Source organism: Gracilinanus agilis, chromosome 2 (genome assembly GCF_016433145.1).
Source record: "Gracilinanus agilis isolate LMUSP501 chromosome 2, AgileGrace, whole genome shotgun sequence".
Classification (NCBI taxonomy): Eukaryota; Metazoa; Chordata; class Mammalia; order Didelphimorphia; family Didelphidae; genus Gracilinanus; species Gracilinanus agilis.
Genome location: NC_058131.1, coordinates 401,718,626 through 401,738,592, shown reverse-complemented (window position 1 = coordinate 401,738,592; position 19,967 = coordinate 401,718,626). Strand labels below are relative to the sequence as shown.

The 19,967-nt window shown below is 40.1% G+C and overlaps 3 protein-coding genes across 3 annotated transcripts; all 3 read left to right on the top strand.

Annotated features, from left to right (window-relative positions):
- Positions 1-1,198: 1,198 nt before the first annotated feature.
- LOC123233836 (protocadherin gamma-B7-like) lies at positions 1,199-4,843 on the top strand. Its single transcript, XM_044659877.1, has 2 exons — positions 1,199-3,616; positions 4,697-4,843. Exons 1-2 carry the CDS (start codon positions 1,199-1,201, stop codon positions 4,841-4,843), a joined length of 2,565 nt encoding a protein of 854 aa, XP_044515812.1.
- A 32-nt stretch (positions 4,844-4,875) lies between these two features.
- LOC123233835 (protocadherin gamma-A12-like) lies at positions 4,876-10,987 on the top strand. Its single transcript, XM_044659875.1, has 2 exons — positions 4,876-7,281; positions 10,829-10,987. The coding sequence occupies exons 1-2, from the start codon at positions 4,876-4,878 to the stop codon at positions 10,985-10,987; spliced, it is 2,565 nt and encodes an 854-aa protein (XP_044515810.1).
- Positions 10,988-11,078: 91 nt separating this feature from the next.
- Positions 11,079-13,574, top strand: LOC123233834 (protocadherin gamma-B7-like). The gene has a single exon (XM_044659874.1). The coding sequence runs from the start codon at positions 11,079-11,081 to the stop codon at positions 13,572-13,574; it is 2,496 nt and encodes an 831-aa protein (XP_044515809.1).
- Positions 13,575-19,967: the final 6,393 nt, after the last annotated feature.

The window sequence follows — 19,967 nt, the reverse complement described above, 5'->3', positions numbered from 1 at the left end:
AACAGGTGATTAGTTTTGTGGCAAATTTCAAAGGCTCTCTTAAGTGGTAGAATGATTTCAATCCTGCCCACTTAAAGAGAATTTCAGCAGGTTTGAAGCCATGTAGTCTTGAAGCACTGAAATATTGACACTAGAACTCTTGCTTTCTTTTTCATGGTTGGTACTCATTCAACAAGAGTTCAAGATAGTCCTGGAAGAACATTTTCGAAAAGGATGTTTCTTCTTGTTCCTCCAATTCATTTTCCTAAACTTTGAGCCAAGGAAGGAACAGGTCCTAGAACATAGAGTTTAGGTAATCAATTTCCTTTCCAGAATAGCCAATCAAAATGTTAAGTTCACCCAAGACTGCTTCCCTTTAAGAAAAAGACTAATCGATCTCTGAGCTTGAAAAAAAAAAAGACCTATTCAAATAAATTAGTCCACTCCCTCTTCCCCAACTCATTCTTTTTTAATGGCTCTGGGAAATTTGAAAATCAACATCGAAGGGACTGATAATAACTGGGGAAGGACTGATTCATGGTGATAATTTTGGTAATTTCATTTGGTTGGTTTGTTCTCTTACTCAACATTTGTTACCGTCCAGCTTTAAAGTAAATGAGGATTCTATTGAGCCAAAAAAAACGAGTTGCATAAAAATGGCCTCTTTAAACTTTTTTTGTAGAAGTCTAAATTTTGAAAGGATTTGGATAAAAGCATAAATAAGAGAATTGTGGTGTAGTATTACTTCTCGGGACTTATAAGGAAATCGGGGGTGGGGTGGGGATAGGCTTTAAAATATCTTTTGAAGCTGTCTCTAAGAGAAAAGAGTTAAAGTATTTGGCTATCATAGGCGGAGTCTTTCCAAGAGACTATACAAAATTTTGCGCTAGGAAGATTGATTCTAGAAATCCACGTAGCCTTGCAGTTCCTAATAAAACCTCGGAGCGCCGCTGTTGGCCAGGGCGGAGAGACAGCTAAGTCACATCCTGTAACTTCCTGCAAAGAAATTTCCTGCATAGGCGTTAGGCTGGCAGCAGAGAGGAGACTCAGTGCACAGAGACTAGTCCCTTTGCTGCGCAGATCTTGACCCCAAAACAAGGGGCGTTAGAGCCGCGAAGCTGAGGCGTTGGCTGATTTTCCTTATCTGCGGACTATTAGAACGTTGATTTAAACTACAGTTTCTCGGGATTGCTGAGGGCTGCCGAGCTGAGGACAAAAAATGCGGCGCCGCTCCCGGGAACCAGGAATAACAATGAGGAGGCAAGTACTGTTTCCCTTCTTGACTTCTTTGTTCTGCTGCGTGCTTTCCGAGCAGGTCCGGTACTCCATTCCAGAGGAAATGGAGAAAGGGTCAGTGGTGGGGAATCTCGCCAAAGATCTGGGGATCGGTATCCGGGTCTTGCCCGCCAGGAAAATGCGAGTTACTGGGGAGAAGAAATACTTTTCCGTGGACGCAGACAATGGGGATCTGCTGGTCAGTGACAGAATAGATCGAGAATACATATGCAGAAAAAATCAGGCCTGTGAATTACAGTTGGAAATAGTAGTGGAAAATCCCTTAAATATCTTCCATGTGGTTGTGACGATTCAGGATATTAACGATCACGAGCCTCGATTCAGTCGAAATGAATTAAATTTAGAAATCAGTGAGTCTATACTGCCAGGTACTAGATTAATTCTTGAATCAGCTGACGATCCAGATGTTGGGCTCAATTCTTTGCAATTTTACCAGATAAATTCGAACCCCTATTTTTCTCTGAGAGTGAAAGATAATCCTGATGGCAGTAAATATCCAGAAATGGTGGTGGAGAAATCCCTCGATCGAGAAATCCAGAATTCCCTCCACTTAATCTTGACCGCAGTTGATGGGGGCGATCCCATCCGAAGTAGCACCGCTCAGATCAGGATCAGAGTCACGGATGCTAATGACAATCCGCCTGTCTTCAGTCAAGATGTCTACCGAGCAAGCGTGTCAGAGAACTTGCCCTCTGGATCCTCGGTACTGCAAGTGACAGCCACGGATAAAGACGAGGGGGTTAATGCAGAGATCACCTTCTCCTTCACAAGCATCACCAAAGATGCTTCACACAAGTTTAGACTGGATCCAACCACTGGAGAAATCGTTATTAAGGAGACTCTAGACTTTGAAGAAACAAAGGTATATACCATGGATGTAGAAGCCAAGGATGCTGGCTCTCTGGTTGCACAATGCAAAGTTGTTTTAGAAGTTAGGGATGAAAATGACAATGTTCCCGAAATAACATTAACGTCTCTGTCTAATCCTATCCCTGAGGACACAGTGCCTGGGACAGTAATTGCTCTGATTAAAACAGATGATAGAGATACTGGAGAGAATGGAGAGATTGTGTGTGGTATAGAAGGAACTGTTCCCTTTAAAATAGAGTCCTCTTCCAGGAATTACTACAAGTTATTGACAGATGGGGCCCTGGATCGGGAGCAAACCTTGGAATATAACATTACTGTGACAGCCACAGACAAGGGGAATCCTGCTCTGTCCACCAGCAAAATAATTTCCCTGTACATTGCAGACATCAATGACAATCCCCCCACTTTCCTCCAAACCTCATATGTCATTTATGTACCTGAGAACAATCCCTCTGGAGCCTCCATAGCCCAAATCTCAGCCACTGACCCAGACCTGGAAAAAAATGGCCAGGTGTCCTACTCCATCCTCAGTAGCAACTTACCCTTCCTGCCTCTATCCTCCTATGTGTCTGTTAATGGTAACAGTGGGGACTTATTTGCTCAGCGTTCCTTTGACTATGAGCAAGTTCATACCTTTGAACTGATTGTGCAGGCCCAGGATGCAGGTTCTCCCTCCCTCTGTACCAATGTCACCTTACAAGTGTTTATCTTGGACAGCAATGACAATGCCCCAAACATCCTCTATCCACCACTGGACCCCGACAGCTCAGCCCTCTTTGACATGATCCCTCGATCAGCTGAGCCTGGCCATCTGGTCACCAAGGTGGTGGCAGTGGACGCAGACTCTGGACACAACGCCTGGTTGGCCTACCGCGTGCTGCAGGCCACGGATCCCGGGCTCTTCAGCCTGGGGCTGCGCACAGGCGAGATCAGGACTGCGAGGGCTTTGACTGACCGAGATGCAGCTCGGCACCGCCTTCTGGTCTCCGTGCAGGATGGAGGCCAGCCCCCTCTGTCGGCCACTGTGGCTCTGCATCTAGTCTTTGCAGACAGTCTGCAGGAGGCATTGCCTGAGATGAAGGAGGAGCGTACAACCACCTCCGAATCCCAATCTGAGATACAGTTTTACTTGGTTGTGGCTCTGGCCCTAATATCTCTACTATTTCTCGTGACTGTGACATTGGCCATTGCTCTGCACCTTCAGAGATCCTCTGATCCTAGAGTATGGAGCTGTTTCCGGGGGGATCTTCACTCTAAATCTGAACTCAATATCCCCCCAAACTACAGTGAAGGAACTTTGCCTTATTCCTATAATCTGTGTGTAGCACCAGATCCAGGACATACAGAATTTAATTACCTGAAATCAACTGACCAGTGTCCTCCAGAACTTTTCAACACAAATATTGCTTCCATGTTATTCAAGAATAACTTAAATGGTGATGTCAATTGTCATTCCAACACTCTTGGACAGGTAGGGTTCTACTAAATATATTACCAAATATTGAACTTCACTAACATCTTCTACCTAAAACCATATGCAAATCATTATAGCTATATATTTGATCTAAAAATGCTTTATTTTTGGTTGATTGATATAGTTCTATGCCTATGGCATAATAATATCCACTACTGGACCCTGACAGCTCAGCCCTCTTTGACATGATCCCTGGATCAGCTGAGCCTGGCCATCTGGTCACCAAGGTGGTGGCGGTAGATGCATAATAATATAATTCCCTCCTTAGTTCTACATAGGTATGAGATAAAGTAAAAGAATTTTCACTCCCATTAGCATTGTTTAACATGTCCATCAACCTGAATCTTTAATTATATGTGGTAACATTATATCCACTATGGTTTCTGATGAATTTTATCAACAGAATTAGAATGGTAAATTGGAATAATCTTTTCAATGTGGTTTAGACTATTTCTCATCATTTTCTTACCCTTAAGAATGATAAAAAAAAAGTTACTTCTTTTATTAAAGTTATTTTCTTACATACTCGTTTTAAAATGAGAACTCAATATATTCTTGTTCTTATAGAGTCCATTTTGGCATTTTGGGCTAATTAGGTAAAACTTTGAGGGTTATACACGACAAATTATATGGGGAATGTTTTCTTTAAAATAAAAGGATAAAACAAATGCTGGAACTTTTTGGAGATGAGAATTCACTCCTAAAATGTATTCACATTTTAAACACAATTAAGTTACTTCATTGATTTTTTTCATCTTATAAGAATCCCTAGTAATGAAATCCTAGTATTCCAAGGGTGTAATGGGAAAAGGTAATTGAAATTTAAAGCTACAAGGAGCATTCATGTTTGCGTAACTAACCGAAAACTGCATACAATCACTGTTGCCTTCTCTTAAAGAAATGCATGTAAAACAAAAACAAGAAAATCACATACATCGTTAATATTTTGTTAATCTACGAAGTTTACCTAAAAGGATGCAATAATTGATTAAGGCTCTGGGCGTCGCTGTTCACCAATCCGGAAGAAAAAGGTTCTGCGAGATCCCGCCTGCCTGTCTTTTCTCTCACAATACAAAGACCACAGAACCGAAAGGCTCATTGCTGATTTTCACGGAGACCCAGATCAAGAGCCCCAGAGCCTTTCGGACTCCTTCAGTGAATGTCAATATTCCCGATGTCTTGAGGAAAAACAAGAATCAGTTCAGAGATAACCGGAAAAAATAGGAAATCCAAACCATTCAGCTGGGGATGCAGTGATGATCTCTCCGCAGAAGCTTTGGCACTACAGAGGGAGAATCCTGCTTTGCTGTCTCCTGGGATCGCTGTGGGAGACCCGGGCTGTGCATATCCATTACTCTATTCCCGAGGAGATGGAGAAGGGCTCTTTCGTGGGTGACATCGCCAAGGACCTGGGTCTGGAGCCCCACAAGCTGTCAGAGCGAGGAGCCCGCATAGTTTCCGGAGGTAAGCAACATTTCGCTCTCAATGTCAGAAGCGGCAGCTTAATCACCGCGGACAGAATAGACAGAGAGAAAATTTGTCTTGGAATTTCTAGTTGTCTTTTAAATGTGGAAATTTTAATGGAGGACAAAGTGAAAATTTATGGCTTAGAAATAGAAGTGACGGACATTAATGATAACGCTCCACGCTTCCGGACAGATGAAGTGGAAATAAAAATTAATGAAAACGCGGCCCCGGGTATACGTTTTGGGCTTCCCAGTGCGAGGGATCCAGACATAGGAGTAAATTCCCTCCAGAGCTACCAGCTAAGTCAGAACAATCACTTTTCTCTGAATGTGCTAAGTGGGATCGATGGGGCCAAGTACCCGGAACTGGTGTTGGAACGGGCCCTGGACCGGGAGGAAGAATCTGTTCACCAGCTTATCCTCAAGGCCTTGGATGGAGGAGATCCAGGCCTGTCTGGAACTGCTCGAATCCGCGTGTTGGTCCTAGACGCGAACGACAACGCCCCAGTATTTACTCAGTCCTTGTACAGCGTGAGTGTTCGAGAAAACGTGCCCAAGGGGAAGCTGCTGCTAGCAGTGAACGCTACGGATTCGGATGAGGGAGTCAACGGAGAAGTAACTTATTCTTTTCGGAACATCGACGACAAAGCTTCAGAGATTTTCCAGCTAAATTCCCGGACAGGGGAACTAATACTTGAAGAATCACTGGATTATGAGGAATCGAAAATCTATGAAATGGAAATTCAAGGGCAGGATGGTGGTGGTCTTCTAACTAGTGCAAAGGTACTGGTCAGGGTACTAGATGTGAATGATAATCCTCCGGAGGTGACGGTCACTTCTTCTGCCAGTTCAATCCCTGAAAACTCACCTCCAGGAACTGTGATTGCCCTTTTAAAGGTGCATGACCGAGACTCTGGGAATAATGGTCACATTATGTGTTCCATTCATGGTCACTTGCCTTTTAAATTAGAAAAATCATATGCAAATTATTACAGTTTAGTGACTGACAGAACTCTAGACAGGGAACAGACATCCATGTACAATGTCACAGTAACAGCCATAGACCAAGGAACTCCATTGTTATCTACAAACATTCACATCTCCCTACAAGTAGAAGACACCAACGACAACCCTCCCAGCTTCAGTCAGAAGTCCTATTCTGCCTACATACCTGAAAATAATCCAAGAGGCTCTTCCATTTATTCAGTGACCGCTAGTGACTCTGACACTGAAGAGAACGCCCGAATCACTTACTCCATTACGGATTATATTTTCTATGGGGCCTCTCTCTCCTCCTACATCTCTATTAACTCTGAGACTGGCGTCCTCTATGCTCTGTGCTCTTTTGATTACGAACAATTTCGGGATTTGCAGCTTCAAGTAACTGCCAAGGACTGGGGCGATCCACCTCTCAGCAGCAACGTGTCTCTAACTCTGTTCATCCTGGATCAAAATGATAATGCCCCAGAAATCCTGTACCCCACTTTCCCCACTGATGGCTCCACAGGAGTGGAGTTGGCTCCTCGCTCTGCAGAGCCAGGCTACCTGGTGACCAAGGTAGTGGTAGTGGATGCAGACTCTGGCCAGAATGCCTGGCTATCCTACCGTCTGCTGAAAGTAACAGAGCCTGGGCTTTTCTCAGTGGATCTGCACACAGGTGAGATCAGGACAGCCCGAACTTTCCATGACAAAGACTCCCTCAAACAGATTCTAACGGTGGCAGTCTCTGACAATGGGGAACCTCCTTTATCTGCAACAGTTAGTGTCACAGTGGCTGTGGCTGACAGCATCCCCGAGATCCTCTCAGATCTCAGCAATCCGGAGACTCCAGGAGACCTGGAAGACGCAAATCTCACTCTTTATCTTGTAATTGCAGTGGCTGTGGTGTCTTCTCTGTTCTTTGTCTTCATCATTGTCTTATTGGTGATCAAGTTAAGGTCCTGGCGAAATTCACAGCTGTTACAGTCCTCCAGTGGCCCACCTTCCCAGTTTATGGGTCTTGAAGGAGTTCAGGCTTTTCTCCAGACTTATTCCCATGAGGTTTCCCTCACCATGGATTCTAGGAAAAGCCAATTGCTTTTCCCCCAGCCCAATTATGCAGATACTTTAATTAGTCAGCAGAGTTGTGAGAAAAAGGAGCCCTTATTAATACCAGAGGATTCAAGGTTTTCTGCCAGAGATCCTGCTCTCATTTCTGTGAGTTTCTTTCACCTTATCAATAATTATCTTATTTCTTCATTATCTATTATGTTTGTTTTTCATTTTCTACAAAGATGATAGAATAATTCATTTATGAAATTTAAATTTATTTTTATCTGATCATTGCTAGGTTGCTAAAATATGACATTCCTTTATTTGTCTTCATTCAACTAATGGCTTAATGCAATATCTATTATTCTACTCTGAGTGATACTCTTCATTTAACTTCCTGACATTTGAACTGTTATATTTGTGTAGACAATTGATTCTTTCTGATTGGTTAGAATACTGCTAAAGAGGTTCCTAAGTTAGCACTAGACAAACACCCATTTTTTTTTTTTTTGCTGGTTCAAAAAGTTCATTGTCTTAGTCTGAAAATGCTCATAGAAAGTTATGGATATTGATGTTTTAGCTATCATCTGCTCTCTCCTGGACTTAGGGCAAACTCATCTTCTTCTGACCAACTCAGGCTTTCTTCTGGGCAAGGAATCTTAGCATTTAAGTCTTTAGGTTTTCATTTAGCATATTCTATCACCCAAGTGAAATTTGTTATCCTTTTATGACATATCTGGCCTCTCCTTTGTAGTTTATTGTTCAGGAAAGAGGGTGATAGAATAGTATATGCACTCTAGAGTAAAACACAACGTATGTCTTACTGAGGATTAAACTATAGATTCATCACCAAATAATGGTATTGAAGATATTCTATTTAAAAACCAGAGATCTTATAGAACGAGGCTATAATTAAAGAATTTCATCAGGGAGCTTTTTTTTCATATATTTTTATTCATTGCATTAATAATTTCCCAGTTACCTGCAAAAAATTTTAACATTCATTTTTAAATTTTTTAACTTCCAAATTCTCTTCTTCTCTTTCTTTCCCCACCCCTTGAGAAGGCAAGCAAGATGATATTCATTTTACATGTGAAGTCATGCAAAAAAATTTCTATATTATCCATGTTGCAAAAGAAAGCACACAGGCAAAGAAAGAAAGAATGTTTTATAAGTATGCTTCATTCTGTACTCAGAGTTCATCAATTCTTTTCCTGGAAATAGCATTTTTCATCACGGGTACTTAGGAAGTCTTGGATCATTGTCTTGATCAGAGTAGATAAGTCCCAGTTGATCATCGCTACAATATTGCTGTCAATGTGTACAATGTTCTCCTGGTTCTCTTCATAGTAAAAAGAGAGCAGAACATAGAGGATGCCAATCTCAGAATCAATAGAGATGTAGGAGAGAGATGCCCCATGGAGAATGTAGTCCAATTTGTAATAAGTGATTTGGGCTTTCTCTTCATTTAAGTCTCACCGTGTTTTTCTGAAACATCCCACTTCTCATTTCTTAGAGCACAATATTATCCCATCACAATCACATACTACAGCTTGTCAAGCCATTCTTTAATTGATGGGCATCCCCTCCATTTCCAGTTCCTTGTCACTACAAAAAGAGCTGCTCTAAATATTTTTATACCAATAAGGTCTTCTCCTTTTCATTTGATCTCTTTAGGATTCAGACCTAGACATGGTATTGTTGGGTCAATCGGTATGTACAGTTTTATAGCCCTTTGCGTGTAGTTCCAAATTGTTCTCTAAAATGGTTTAACTATTTCACAACTCTACCTACAGTGCATTGGTGCCCCAATTTTTCTACATCCCCTCTAACATGTCATTTTCCTTTTCTGTCATATTAGCCAATACTATAAATGTGAGGTGGCATCTCAAAATCATTTTGGTTTGTTTTTTTCAAATTAGTGATTTAGAGCATTTTTTCAAGTGACTTTTAATAGTTTTAATGTCTTGTTCTGAAAACTACCTGCTCATATCATTTGATCATTTGTCAGTTGGGGAATGGTTCATATTTTTTATAAATTTGGCTTGGTTTCCCATACATTTGAGGAATGAGCCCTTTATAAAAAAATTTGCTACAAAATTTCCCCCCAGTTTCCTATTTTTCTTCTAATTTTTGCTGCATTGGTTTTCTTTGTGCAAAACCCTTTTATTTTCATGTAATCAAAACTATTCATGTTACTTCCAATAAACCTCTCTATCTCATTTGGTCATAAATTCTTCCCTTATCCATACATCTGACAGGTATATTTTTTCCATGCTTTCCTAATTTACTTATGATATCACCTTTTATAAAAACAGAGTTTCCTAAGTTTTACCTACTTTTGTTATTCTTCCAATTGTGCTTTGACTTGAAAATTCATAATAATACATGGTAAGCTTAGTATCCTTCCCTGGACTTCCCAAAGGAATCTAATTTCATAATTCAGACGGTGAATGATGAATTTGTAAGACACTTGAATGTTCTTCAATTCTTTTTTTATGCTTAATTCTTTCTCGATACAAATTCAAGCACACTCCTAAAGAAACGGTTCAGAATCATTATTCTGCTCACTGTCCTGTTTCCAAAACAATTCTCCTAACCCTAAACATAGGAACGAAAATGGGTTCTCTAAGGGTTTGAATTGAGGTAAATAGCTTTTCAACAGATAAGGAAGTGCTGGATGTCTTCTAGGATTTTAAAGAAAAGGATCATGATCATTAAAGCCAAACTGAAACAAAAATGTCCATTAAAGTGAACAGGAATAGCTTATTTCTTTATTTTTAAAACATTTTAGCCCTTACTTTCCATCTTAGTACCAATACTGTATATTGGTTCCAAGGCAGAAGAGCTGTAAGAGCTAGGCAATGAGGGTTAAGTGACTTTCCCAGGGTCACAAGCTTTTATGTTCCTTTTCAAAATAATGTTGTTAATGGCAGGTTTTAAAATCAGCAATTCTTTGTACTGGATTATCATTGGTGAGAATGATGTTCATCATAATCAGTTAGATTTCCCTCCCCCCCACCCAATCGTTGTGGGAATCTGAAAGATGGATTCTAATCTATCTGAAAACGATTTTTAATGTGCCTTTTTAAACAATCGTTGTAGATAATTTCAACTCAAAGATTTATCAACAAATTAATAAAATTATGTTTTCATTATAAGAAAATTATAACTATTGATGGTTTTTGTAAACCTTGATTTCACACTACTAGCTGTCACGAAAGGAAACTATCCCATCCATGTCGGTCTGTCTGTCTCTCTCTCTGACAATCTGTCTTTGTGTCTCTGTTTGTCTGTCTGTCCCCTTCCCCTCTCCAAAATGTCTTTGAGATCATTACCACACTGGCCTTGTCAATGGGTGGGCAAAGTACGACATTTCTTGTATTTTTTCTGTTCTTCAAATTTGTAAAGTTGTCCGCCTTTGCAACAGCACTGGGTTTGTAATATAAACCTCAGTAAACCATAAAACCCCCCATACTAATTAGACTGATAGGATACATGAAGTATAATCGTTTTTCATACATGAAGTGTGATAACGTGCAGAGTAATCCATGCACATACAAATCAAATAATTCAAACCCATTGAATGTTTATAAATCGGAGCTCTCACATGGAGAAAAATCATCAAGCTCTTGAGTTGCAAAGATTGGTTTTAGGAAGCGAAATAATGTTGCAATTTGGGAATGAAACTCTGGGTGCCGCTGCTGGCCAGTACGGAATTAGAGCTGAAACACGATTGCTCCTGGAGCTTCCTGAGGGTGATTTCCTGCTCCGTCATAAGATACAGCAGAGAGAAGAGCAGCACAGACTCAGTCGCGTTCGCTGCGCCATAGACCCTTCTCTGAGAAACTCTCACTTCAGAGGAATATAGTGGGGGCCCAGTCTCATATTTCTGAAGGATTGCTGCAGTGGTATAAACAGCTGTTTGGCAGGGCTGGAAAGACGGCGAAAAGGAAGTTAGGATGGGAAGGAACTCGGCAGAGAGAAGACAACCCCCTAAACTGCAAGTACTCTGTGCCTTCTGGGCGTCTTTGTTCTGCCGGACGCTTTCCGAGCACATCAGCTACTCAATTCCTGAGGAGATGGCGAAAGGATCGGTGGTGGGGAACCTCGCCAAGGATCTTGGGCTGGAGGTCCAGGACTTGCCGACTCGGAAGCTGCGGGTGAGTGCAGAGAGGGAATACTTTAGCGTGAGCAAGGAGAGCGGGGAATTATTGGTCAGCGACAGAATAGATCGGGAGGAGATATGTAAGGAAAGAACAGTATGTGAACTACAGTTGGAAGCTATGGTTGAAAATCCCTTAAATATTTTTCACATCACTGTGGCGATTGAGGATATTAATGATCATGCTCCACAATTCAGTCAGAATGAAATAAATTTAGAAATTATTGAGTCCACTTTGCCAGGTGCGAGATGGATTCTTGAATCAGCCAATGATCCCGATATAACTGTCTATTCACTCAACAATTACTATCTAAGTATTGGCCAATATTTCTCATTGGTGGTAAGAGAAAATCCAGGTGGTGGAAAATACCCAGAATTAGTATTGGAGAAACCTCTCGATCGAGAAATGCAAAGTTCTCATTATTTGGTTCTAACAGCTATGGATGGGGGAGATCCTCCTCGCAGTGGCACCACTCAAATCAAGATAAATGTCACCGATGCCAATGATAATCCACCAGTCTTCAGTCAGGGCCTCTATAGAGCTAATCTACTGGAGAATTTACCCCCGGGCTCCTCCGTACTTCGCCTGACTGCTACCGATAAAGATGAAGGAGTAAATTCGGAAATCACTTTCTCCTTCACCGGTGTTACCCAGAATGCCCGGCAGATGTTCTCCCTGGATCCAAACACAGGTGAAATCAGAACCAAAATTTCCCTGGATTTTGAGGACACAAAAAAGTTTACAATGGATATAGAGGCTAAGGATGGGGGAGGTCTTTCCACACAGTGTAAAGTTGTCATAGACATACAAGACGAGAATGACAACGCACCTGAAATAATATTAACATCTCTAGTCAGTTCTGTCCTGGAAGACTCCGAACCTGGCACAGTGATTGCCCTCTTCAAAACACGTGACATAGATTCTGGGAGCAATGGAGAAATATCTTGTTATATGCAATCATATTCCATTCCTTTCAGAATAGAGTCCTCTTCCAAGAATTACTACAAGCTACTGACAGACGGAGCCCTGGATCGCGAGCAGACCCCAGAGTATAATATCACATTGACTGCCACAGACAAGGGAAACCCTCCTTTGTACACCAGCAAAACCTTCACCCTGCACGTAGCTGACGTCAATGACAATCCTCCGGTTTTCCTTCAACCTTCCTACGTTGTTTACGTCCCTGAGAACAACCCTTCTGGAGCCTCCATCGCGAAGGTCTCAGCCTCTGACTCGGACCTGGAAGAGAATGGCCGAGTGTCCTATTCCATCCTCGGCAGTGACTTGGCCCCTCTGCCTCTGTCCTCCTGCGTGTCTGTCAATGGCCACAGCGGAGACATCTTCGCTCAGCGCTCCTTCGACTACGAGCAGGTCCGAACCTTCGAACTGACGCTGCAGGCCTGTGACTCGGGCTCCCCAGCCCTTTGTGCCAACGTCACCCTGCGAGTGTTCATCTTGGACCGCAATGACAACGCCCCGAACATCCTCTACCCCGCCCTGGGACCTGACAGATCGGCCCTCTTCGACATGGTTCCTCGATCTGCAGAGCCAGGATACTTGGTCAGCAAGGTGGTGGCAGTGGACGCAGACTCTGGACACAACGCCTGGTTGGCCTACCGCGTGCTGCAGGCCACGGATCCCGGGCTCTTCAGCCTGGGGCTGCGCACAGGCGAGATCAGGACTGCGAGGGCTTTGACTGACCGAGATGCAGCTCGGCACCGCCTTCTGGTCTCCGTGCAGGATGGAGGCCAGCCCCCTCTGTCGGCCACTGTGGCTCTGCATCTAGTCTTTGCAGACAGTCTGCAGGAGGCGTTGCCTGAGATGAAGGAGGAGGGCTCGGAAAATCTACCCACGCAATGGAAAGTTAACTTTTTTCTAGTCATTGCATTGGCTTTAGTATCTTTTGTATTCCTCTTGACCGCAGTGTTTGCGGTTGTTTTTAAGTGCCGAAAACCCAAACAGCATTTAGTATTGGATTCTCTTCCCACTGATCTTTATTCTAGCCTGGGTCCCAGAGTCACTAGTAAATGCATCAATGGGACGTTGCCCTTGCCATATTCCTACGAGGTGTGCCTTACTTCGGATCCAGGACAGAGCGAATTCACTTTTCTGAAAACGGACCCAACAGACTTGAAGGGTAACCTGGCTGCTGAAATCAACTCCAAGGTTGGTGGTCTGCCAGAACTCAGGGACCAGAACTCTCCTTCTAAGGTGAGGTTCTTGTTTGTTCTAAGATCAAACACAGGTCTTTGTAATTGTTTTTCTCCACCACTGAGAATTCTTACTGACTAACAATTAGATACGTCATTAAATACACCCCAGCAAGTGGTTCTCCGTCTTTCATTCCATTGCAAAGTATGAACCACAGAAATCACTAAGTAAAGCTTTTCTTGCCCTTAATTTGGAAAACTGTACTATCTTTTCTGCAACACTCTCTTTCCCTTTCCCTTTTCCTTCCTCGTTTCTTTTGTTCTGGTTGTAAGACAGTGACTTTTTAACTAAAATTCTAAAAGATAGTCAACAATCTTTCCATTTTTCGCAGAGGATGTAGAAGATGCTCAAGGTGTTTAATGATAAAATGCTTTCCTGTTTCTCATATACTTGATTTCTACCCAGGGTTTGAGGATGAACTATTTGCCACACTTCCATAACATTTCTTTTTCTAAAAATATTTATCTGTTAGTACTAGTCTAATCTGACGTTTTAGATGAGTTAAAGAAAGAGAGGCTGCTTGTCTACATAACTACATAATACTGCAGTTAGGATTAAGCAAAATCAAACTATTTATCCTTAACTTTTTTTTTCTATTGGAAAAAGAGATTTAGACACTTCCAGTAACTTTTTTTGGTAGTTAATTTCATTCTTTTATTTATTCTTATGTTATTATTTTTTACTATTGTAATATGACAATGGACATATCCTACCTTCTCTAACAGAAAGATAGTAATACTTTTTCCTTCTTCTTGACATTGTTTTACTCTTTTCTTTACTTTTCATTGATCATTTGAAAGCTTAGCAGAGTTGCCCCTTAATGGAAAGTATTTTTTCCCCTTCTAGACAACTCAGAAATAGGACACTTTCTCTTTTTTTAAATTAATTTTTGCTAATGTCTTAATTTTTTAGACCATAATTTCCTTCAGCATTCTTCCTCTTCTCCTCCAAGAGAGCCATTCTATATTTAAAATGACATTTTTAAAGACAAAAAGATTTTAAAATCAGCATAACTGATCAGTATATTGAGAAAGCCTGGAAATATACACAATGTGCAACAATTTTGGTTCTTTCACTTCTGTGAAAAGGTGAGGTGAGGGTGTTTTCTCATATCTTCTCCCAAGCCATACTTATTCTTTATAATTTTGCAATGTTAATTTTTTATTGTATGTGTGATTTTTTCCTCCTTTAATTGTTATACTCATTTTTCCTCCTTTAATTGTTGTATACACACACACACACACACACACATATATATATATGGCTCCACTTTCTTCATTTTGCATCAGTTCATGGAGATCTTTACATATTTTTCTATATTCATTACATTCATACTTTCTCACAGCACATTATTATTCCATCATCAGACTGCAATTTGTTTGATCATACCCCAGTTGAAGAATATTTACTTTGTTTCAAATTCTTTTCTATCACAAAAAGTGCTGTTAAAAATATTTTGGGCTATAAGGATATTTTCTTCCTATCAATAACCTCTTTAGGATATAATAATCCCATAGAATTCCTGGGTCAAAAGAGAATGGACATTTCAGACTCTTTATGTGCATAATTCCAAGTTGCTTTCCAAAATGGTTGTACTGATTCTCAGCTTCATCAGCAAGGCACCAGTATGCCTATTTTGCCACAACCCTTCAAACACTGTCTATTGCCATTTTTGGGGCCTCTTTTTGTCATGGATTTGCAGGGTATAAAGTAAAATCTTAAGGTTGTTTTGATATGCATATTTTATAATTAGTGATTCAGAATATCCTTTCATGTGGTAGTTAATAGTTTGTATCACCTGTAGGTGGCCTTCTGAAGAGGTTTAGCCACAGAAGTCAGGAGAAATGTGGGGTGATAGCTAGCAGAAGTGGATGGATCAAGAGAAAGTGTATTGAAGATGGAGGAGGCATGGGTTTGTTTTTAGGCAGTAAAGCAACAGCCAGTAGACAGGTTTTTTTTTTACCCCATTCTATAGTTTCCCTTATCTTATCTGAATTAATTTTGTCCATGTGGAAGCTTTTCAGTTTCATGTAATTTTGTCTATTTTATTTTTTTAATTGTGTCTTTTCTTTATTTGGTGAATATAATATAATAAACAATAAATTTAATTAATAATACCCATATATAATAGGTATATAATCTGCTTCTCTTTTAATTTTTATAGTGTGATCTTCAATATCAAGATCATGTATCCACTCAGAATGTATCATGGAATATGATGTATGTTGGCCTGAACTTAATTTGTGCCAGATTGCTTCCCAGTTTTCCCATCAGCTTTTTATCAAACCAGGAGCTTTTACCTAAACTTTTTCCCCTCACTTTATCAAATGATGGGTTATTGAACTCCATTGTTTCTGATTCTCTGTTATCTAGTCTGTACCACTGATTTACCTCTCTATGTTTTTAACCAATATTACAGGAACTTTATATTACTGCTTTATAATATAGTTTGAAGTGTGAAAGTGCTATTCTCCCTTTATTCCTACCTCTTTTCATTGTTTTCATCGATATTATAGATCTCGTTTCTCCAAATTAATACCGTCATTATTTTATCAAGTACTATAAAGTATCACTTTGATAATTTGATTGGTTTGACATTAAAATTACATATTAACTTTGGTAACATAGTCATTTTTATTATATTGGCATGGTCCAGCCATGAGCACTGAATATTACCTTTCATTCATTTAATGTCTTTAAAAGCACATTGTAACTGAATGTACAAAAGTCTTTTGTGAGTTTTGGTAGATTGATCACATACTTTATGGAATTTTTTTGTTATTTGGAATGGGATTTTTCTAGTATTGCCTTTGGGATTTTGTCATTACTTTGGAGAAATGCTATTGATTTTTTAGTGTTGATTCTGAAGGTTCAACTTGCTTCTCTGAAGCTATTGCCTTTGCTGATTCCCTAGGATTTTCTAAGTACACCATCATATTATCAGCAAATAGGGATAATTTTGATGTCCTCTTTATCTCTCTTTATAGCTTTTTTCTTTCTCTGGTCTTATTGCTATTGATAGCATTTCCACAACTATATCAAGCACACTTTCCCTTAGGTATCTATCCTTCTTGACTCCTAAAGCTGGAACTATCACTCCTCTTTCTTTTTGTATAACTTATGAGAGTAATGCTGAAGAAAGTTCATAGATAAGAGATCTTCAGAGATTAGCATTCTATCTGAAGAGCTGCTCATAACTGAATAATCTTCTTTAGCCCTTTAAAATTGGATCTGGGGACAACTAAGTGGCTCAGTGGATAGAGTCAGGCCCAGAGATGGGAAGTCCTAGGTTCAAATGTAGCGTCAGATATTTCCTAGCTGAATGGCCTTGGACAAATCATTTAACCTCAGTTGTCTAGCTCTTACCACTCTTCTGCCTTTGAACAAATATTTAGTGTTAATTCTAAGACAGAAGGAAAGGTTTGTTGTTGTTGTTTTTAAACTGGATCTGTAGGAATTACTGGAAAGTCATATTGTGCTTTGGCTTCCCATGCAATGCCCTTGTTTCACTGGACAAAATAATTTTTCCAAAATTCTACAAAAGGAGATACTAATTTTGCATCTTTGATGGTTATAGGGGTTGAGGAAACTTAAATTCATTTAAATATTACTTGCCAGAATAATACACATTTGCTTGTTTAGAAATTTAAAGGTTAGTTTTGGTTAAGATTACATTTTTTTGCCTTATTTATACTATCTAGAAGGAGTATGGGTTATTTTTTTTAAAGCACTTCAATTTTGGAAAGAGAGAATTTGAGCTTTAGTCCCAGTTTGGCTCCTTACTAATTGTGCAACCTTAGCAAATCACTTAATGTCTCTTCACCTCAGTTTATTCATCTGAAAATGTCAAGACAATTCCTAGCTGCATGACCCTGGGCAAACCACTTGACCCCCATTACCTAGCCCTTACCACTTTTCTGCCTTGAAACCAATACATGATATATATATAGTCAATACCTATATCACAGAGCTACTTAGTAAAAAATAAAGAAACATTTGTTAAGTGTCTTCTAACTTCTAGGCACCAGCAACTGGTTGATGCAGTAGATAGAGCAGCAGGCCTGGGGTCAAGAAGATCTGATGTCAATTGTAGTCTATGTAACCCTGGGCAAATCACTTAATCCTGTTTGCCTCAGTTTCCTCATGTGCCAAATGATCTAGAAAAGGAAATGACAAACCACTCTAGTATCTTTGCCAAAAAAAACAACAACAACAACAACAAAAAAAAAAACAAATGGGGTTACAAAGAGTGGGGCATGACTGAAGTGAAATTAAACAATAGGTTCTAGGCCCTGTGCTTAGGATAGAAAGAAAAAGGACAATCCCAGCCATGGAAGAGTTCCTAATCTAATGCGGGAGGCAAGTACCAACAATTCTGTACAAACAAACTACAAATAAGGTAATTAGGAAATAAATCAATAGGGAGACAGTGCCAGAATTAAGAGGAATTGGGAAAGCTCTCCTTTTAGAAGGTACAATTTTAGCTAGGACTTGAAGAAAGCCAAGGAATTCAGAATGTGGAGATAAAAGAGGAGAGCATTCAAAGTATGGGGAACAGCCAATGAAAACAGTTGGAGTTGGGAAGTGAAGTGTCCTGTTCAAGGAACAGCAAGGAGGTTAATATCACTGAGTTGAAGACTATATATAAGGCATAATAAGAAGACTGGAAGCAGGGGTTGAAGGGTCAGATTATGATGAAAGACTTTAAAAGTCAAATAGAGGGGTTTATATTTGATCCTGGAGGTGATAGAAGTTTATCAAGCTTGGTAATGATGATGAGGTCAGACCTAGGCTTTAGGAAATTCACTTTGACAATTGAGTTGAGGACTGGAGTAGGGAGACACTTGTGGCAGAGAAACTAATCATTAGACTATTACCATTGTCTGGGTGTGAGATAATGAAGACCTGCACTAGAGTGGTGTTAGTGTCAGAGGAGAGAAGGAACTATATTTTAGAGATGTAGCAAAAGTAAAATTGATAGGCTCAACAACACATTGGATATGAGGAGTGAAAGAGAATGAAGAAAGGAAGACACCATGGTTGTGAGCCTGGGGGACTGGGAGGGTGGTGGTGTCCTAGACAATAACTGAGATTTAGAAAGGGGGAAGGTTTAAAGGGAAAAATAATTAGTTCGAGTTTTGGATATGTTGACATCCAACTCAAGGTATTGAATAGACAGTTGTAAATATAAGCCTGGAGGTAACTGAAGAGGTTAGGGATGGATTAGTAGATTTGAGAATCATCAGTATAGAGACAATAATTGAATCCATGGGAGCTGATGAGATAATCGAGTGAATTAGTAAAGAAAGAGAAAGGAAGAGAGCCCAAGAAAGAGCCTTATGGGATACCTCTCATTAAGCATGACCTGGAGAATGAGCCAACAAAGGAGACTAAGAAAGAGTGGTCAGGAACAGGAGAGAATATAGTGGTGTCCCAAAAACCCAAAGAGAGGAAATAATCAAAGAAAGGTGACTGACTGACAGTATCAAGGATACAGAGAGGTAAAGAAGAATGAGGAATGAGAAGGACCATTAGAATTGGCAATTAATAAATCATTGGTAACTTTAGAAAGAGCAACTTCAATAGAATGATGAGGTCATAAACCAGACAATAGAAAGTTAAGAGAATGAGAAAAAAGGAAGGGAAGCACTGATTGTAGATGGCCTTCTCAAGGAACTTAGTCACAAAAGGAAGAAGAGATATGGAAAGACAGCAGAGGTGAGTGGATCAAGTTAGGATATTTTGAAGATGCTAGAGATGTGAATGCCTTTAGGCATTAAGACAAAAGCTAGCCAATAGACAGGGAGAAATAGAAGATAAGCGAAAGGGGTGAGGATGATAGAGGAGGCAGTTTCTTGGCAAAGACAGGATGGAATGGCATCACTTTGCCTTGGCAAGGAGAAGGATCACTTGATCACATGAGATTAGAGTGAAGGAGGATATAGTGACAAAACACATTTGAGTGATGAGAAATGATAAACAGGAGAGAAGAGGGAACTCTTGGTGAATGCCCTCAATTTTCAATAAAATATTCTCACCTGAGAGGATGAGCATAGCACAATCCATGGAGAAATTTGAGAATAGATAAAAGGTTTGGAAAAGCTATTATGGTGAGTGGGATAATGAATCAATTAGGCATATATAAAAGTATTTTCTTGCAACAATTGAGTTTATGTAATATAAATTTGTAGTGGCCCCAGTTGGTATGATTGCATGTTTTTCTTCTTCATTTTGCATAGAAGCAAAGGTAGAGGATGATACAAGGCAGAGACTTGGCAGGGAATGATCCTTGATAAGATAAAGAGGCAAAGGATTCAGAAGAAGAACATTGAAGTGGTTCACTTTCAAGAATTCAAGATGAGAAAAAGGAATGTAGCCAATGAAGGGAGGATAGCCTGGGAGAGAAGTTAGGGGTTGAGATTGGAGGTTATGGTATAAACAAAGATTTGGTTTTGGAAGGCAGAGGGAAAGATA

Coding starts and splice junctions, on each gene's coding strand:
- LOC123233836 (XM_044659877.1), top strand. CDS start 1,199: ATGCGGCGCCGCTCCCGGGAACCAGGAATAACAATGAGGAGGCAAGTA. Junction 3,617..4,696: donor ATTCCAACACTCTTGGACAG/GTAGGGTTCTAC, acceptor CACAATACAAAG/ACCACAGAACCGAAAGGCTC.
- LOC123233834 (XM_044659874.1), top strand. CDS start 11,079: ATGGGAAGGAACTCGGCAGAGAGAAGACAACCCCCTAAACTGCAAGTA.
- LOC123233835 (XM_044659875.1), top strand. CDS start 4,876: ATGATCTCTCCGCAGAAGCTTTGGCACTACAGAGGGAGAATCCTGCTT. Junction 7,282..10,828: donor GAGATCCTGCTCTCATTTCT/GTGAGTTTCTTT, acceptor GCTGCTGGCCAG/TACGGAATTAGAGCTGAAAC.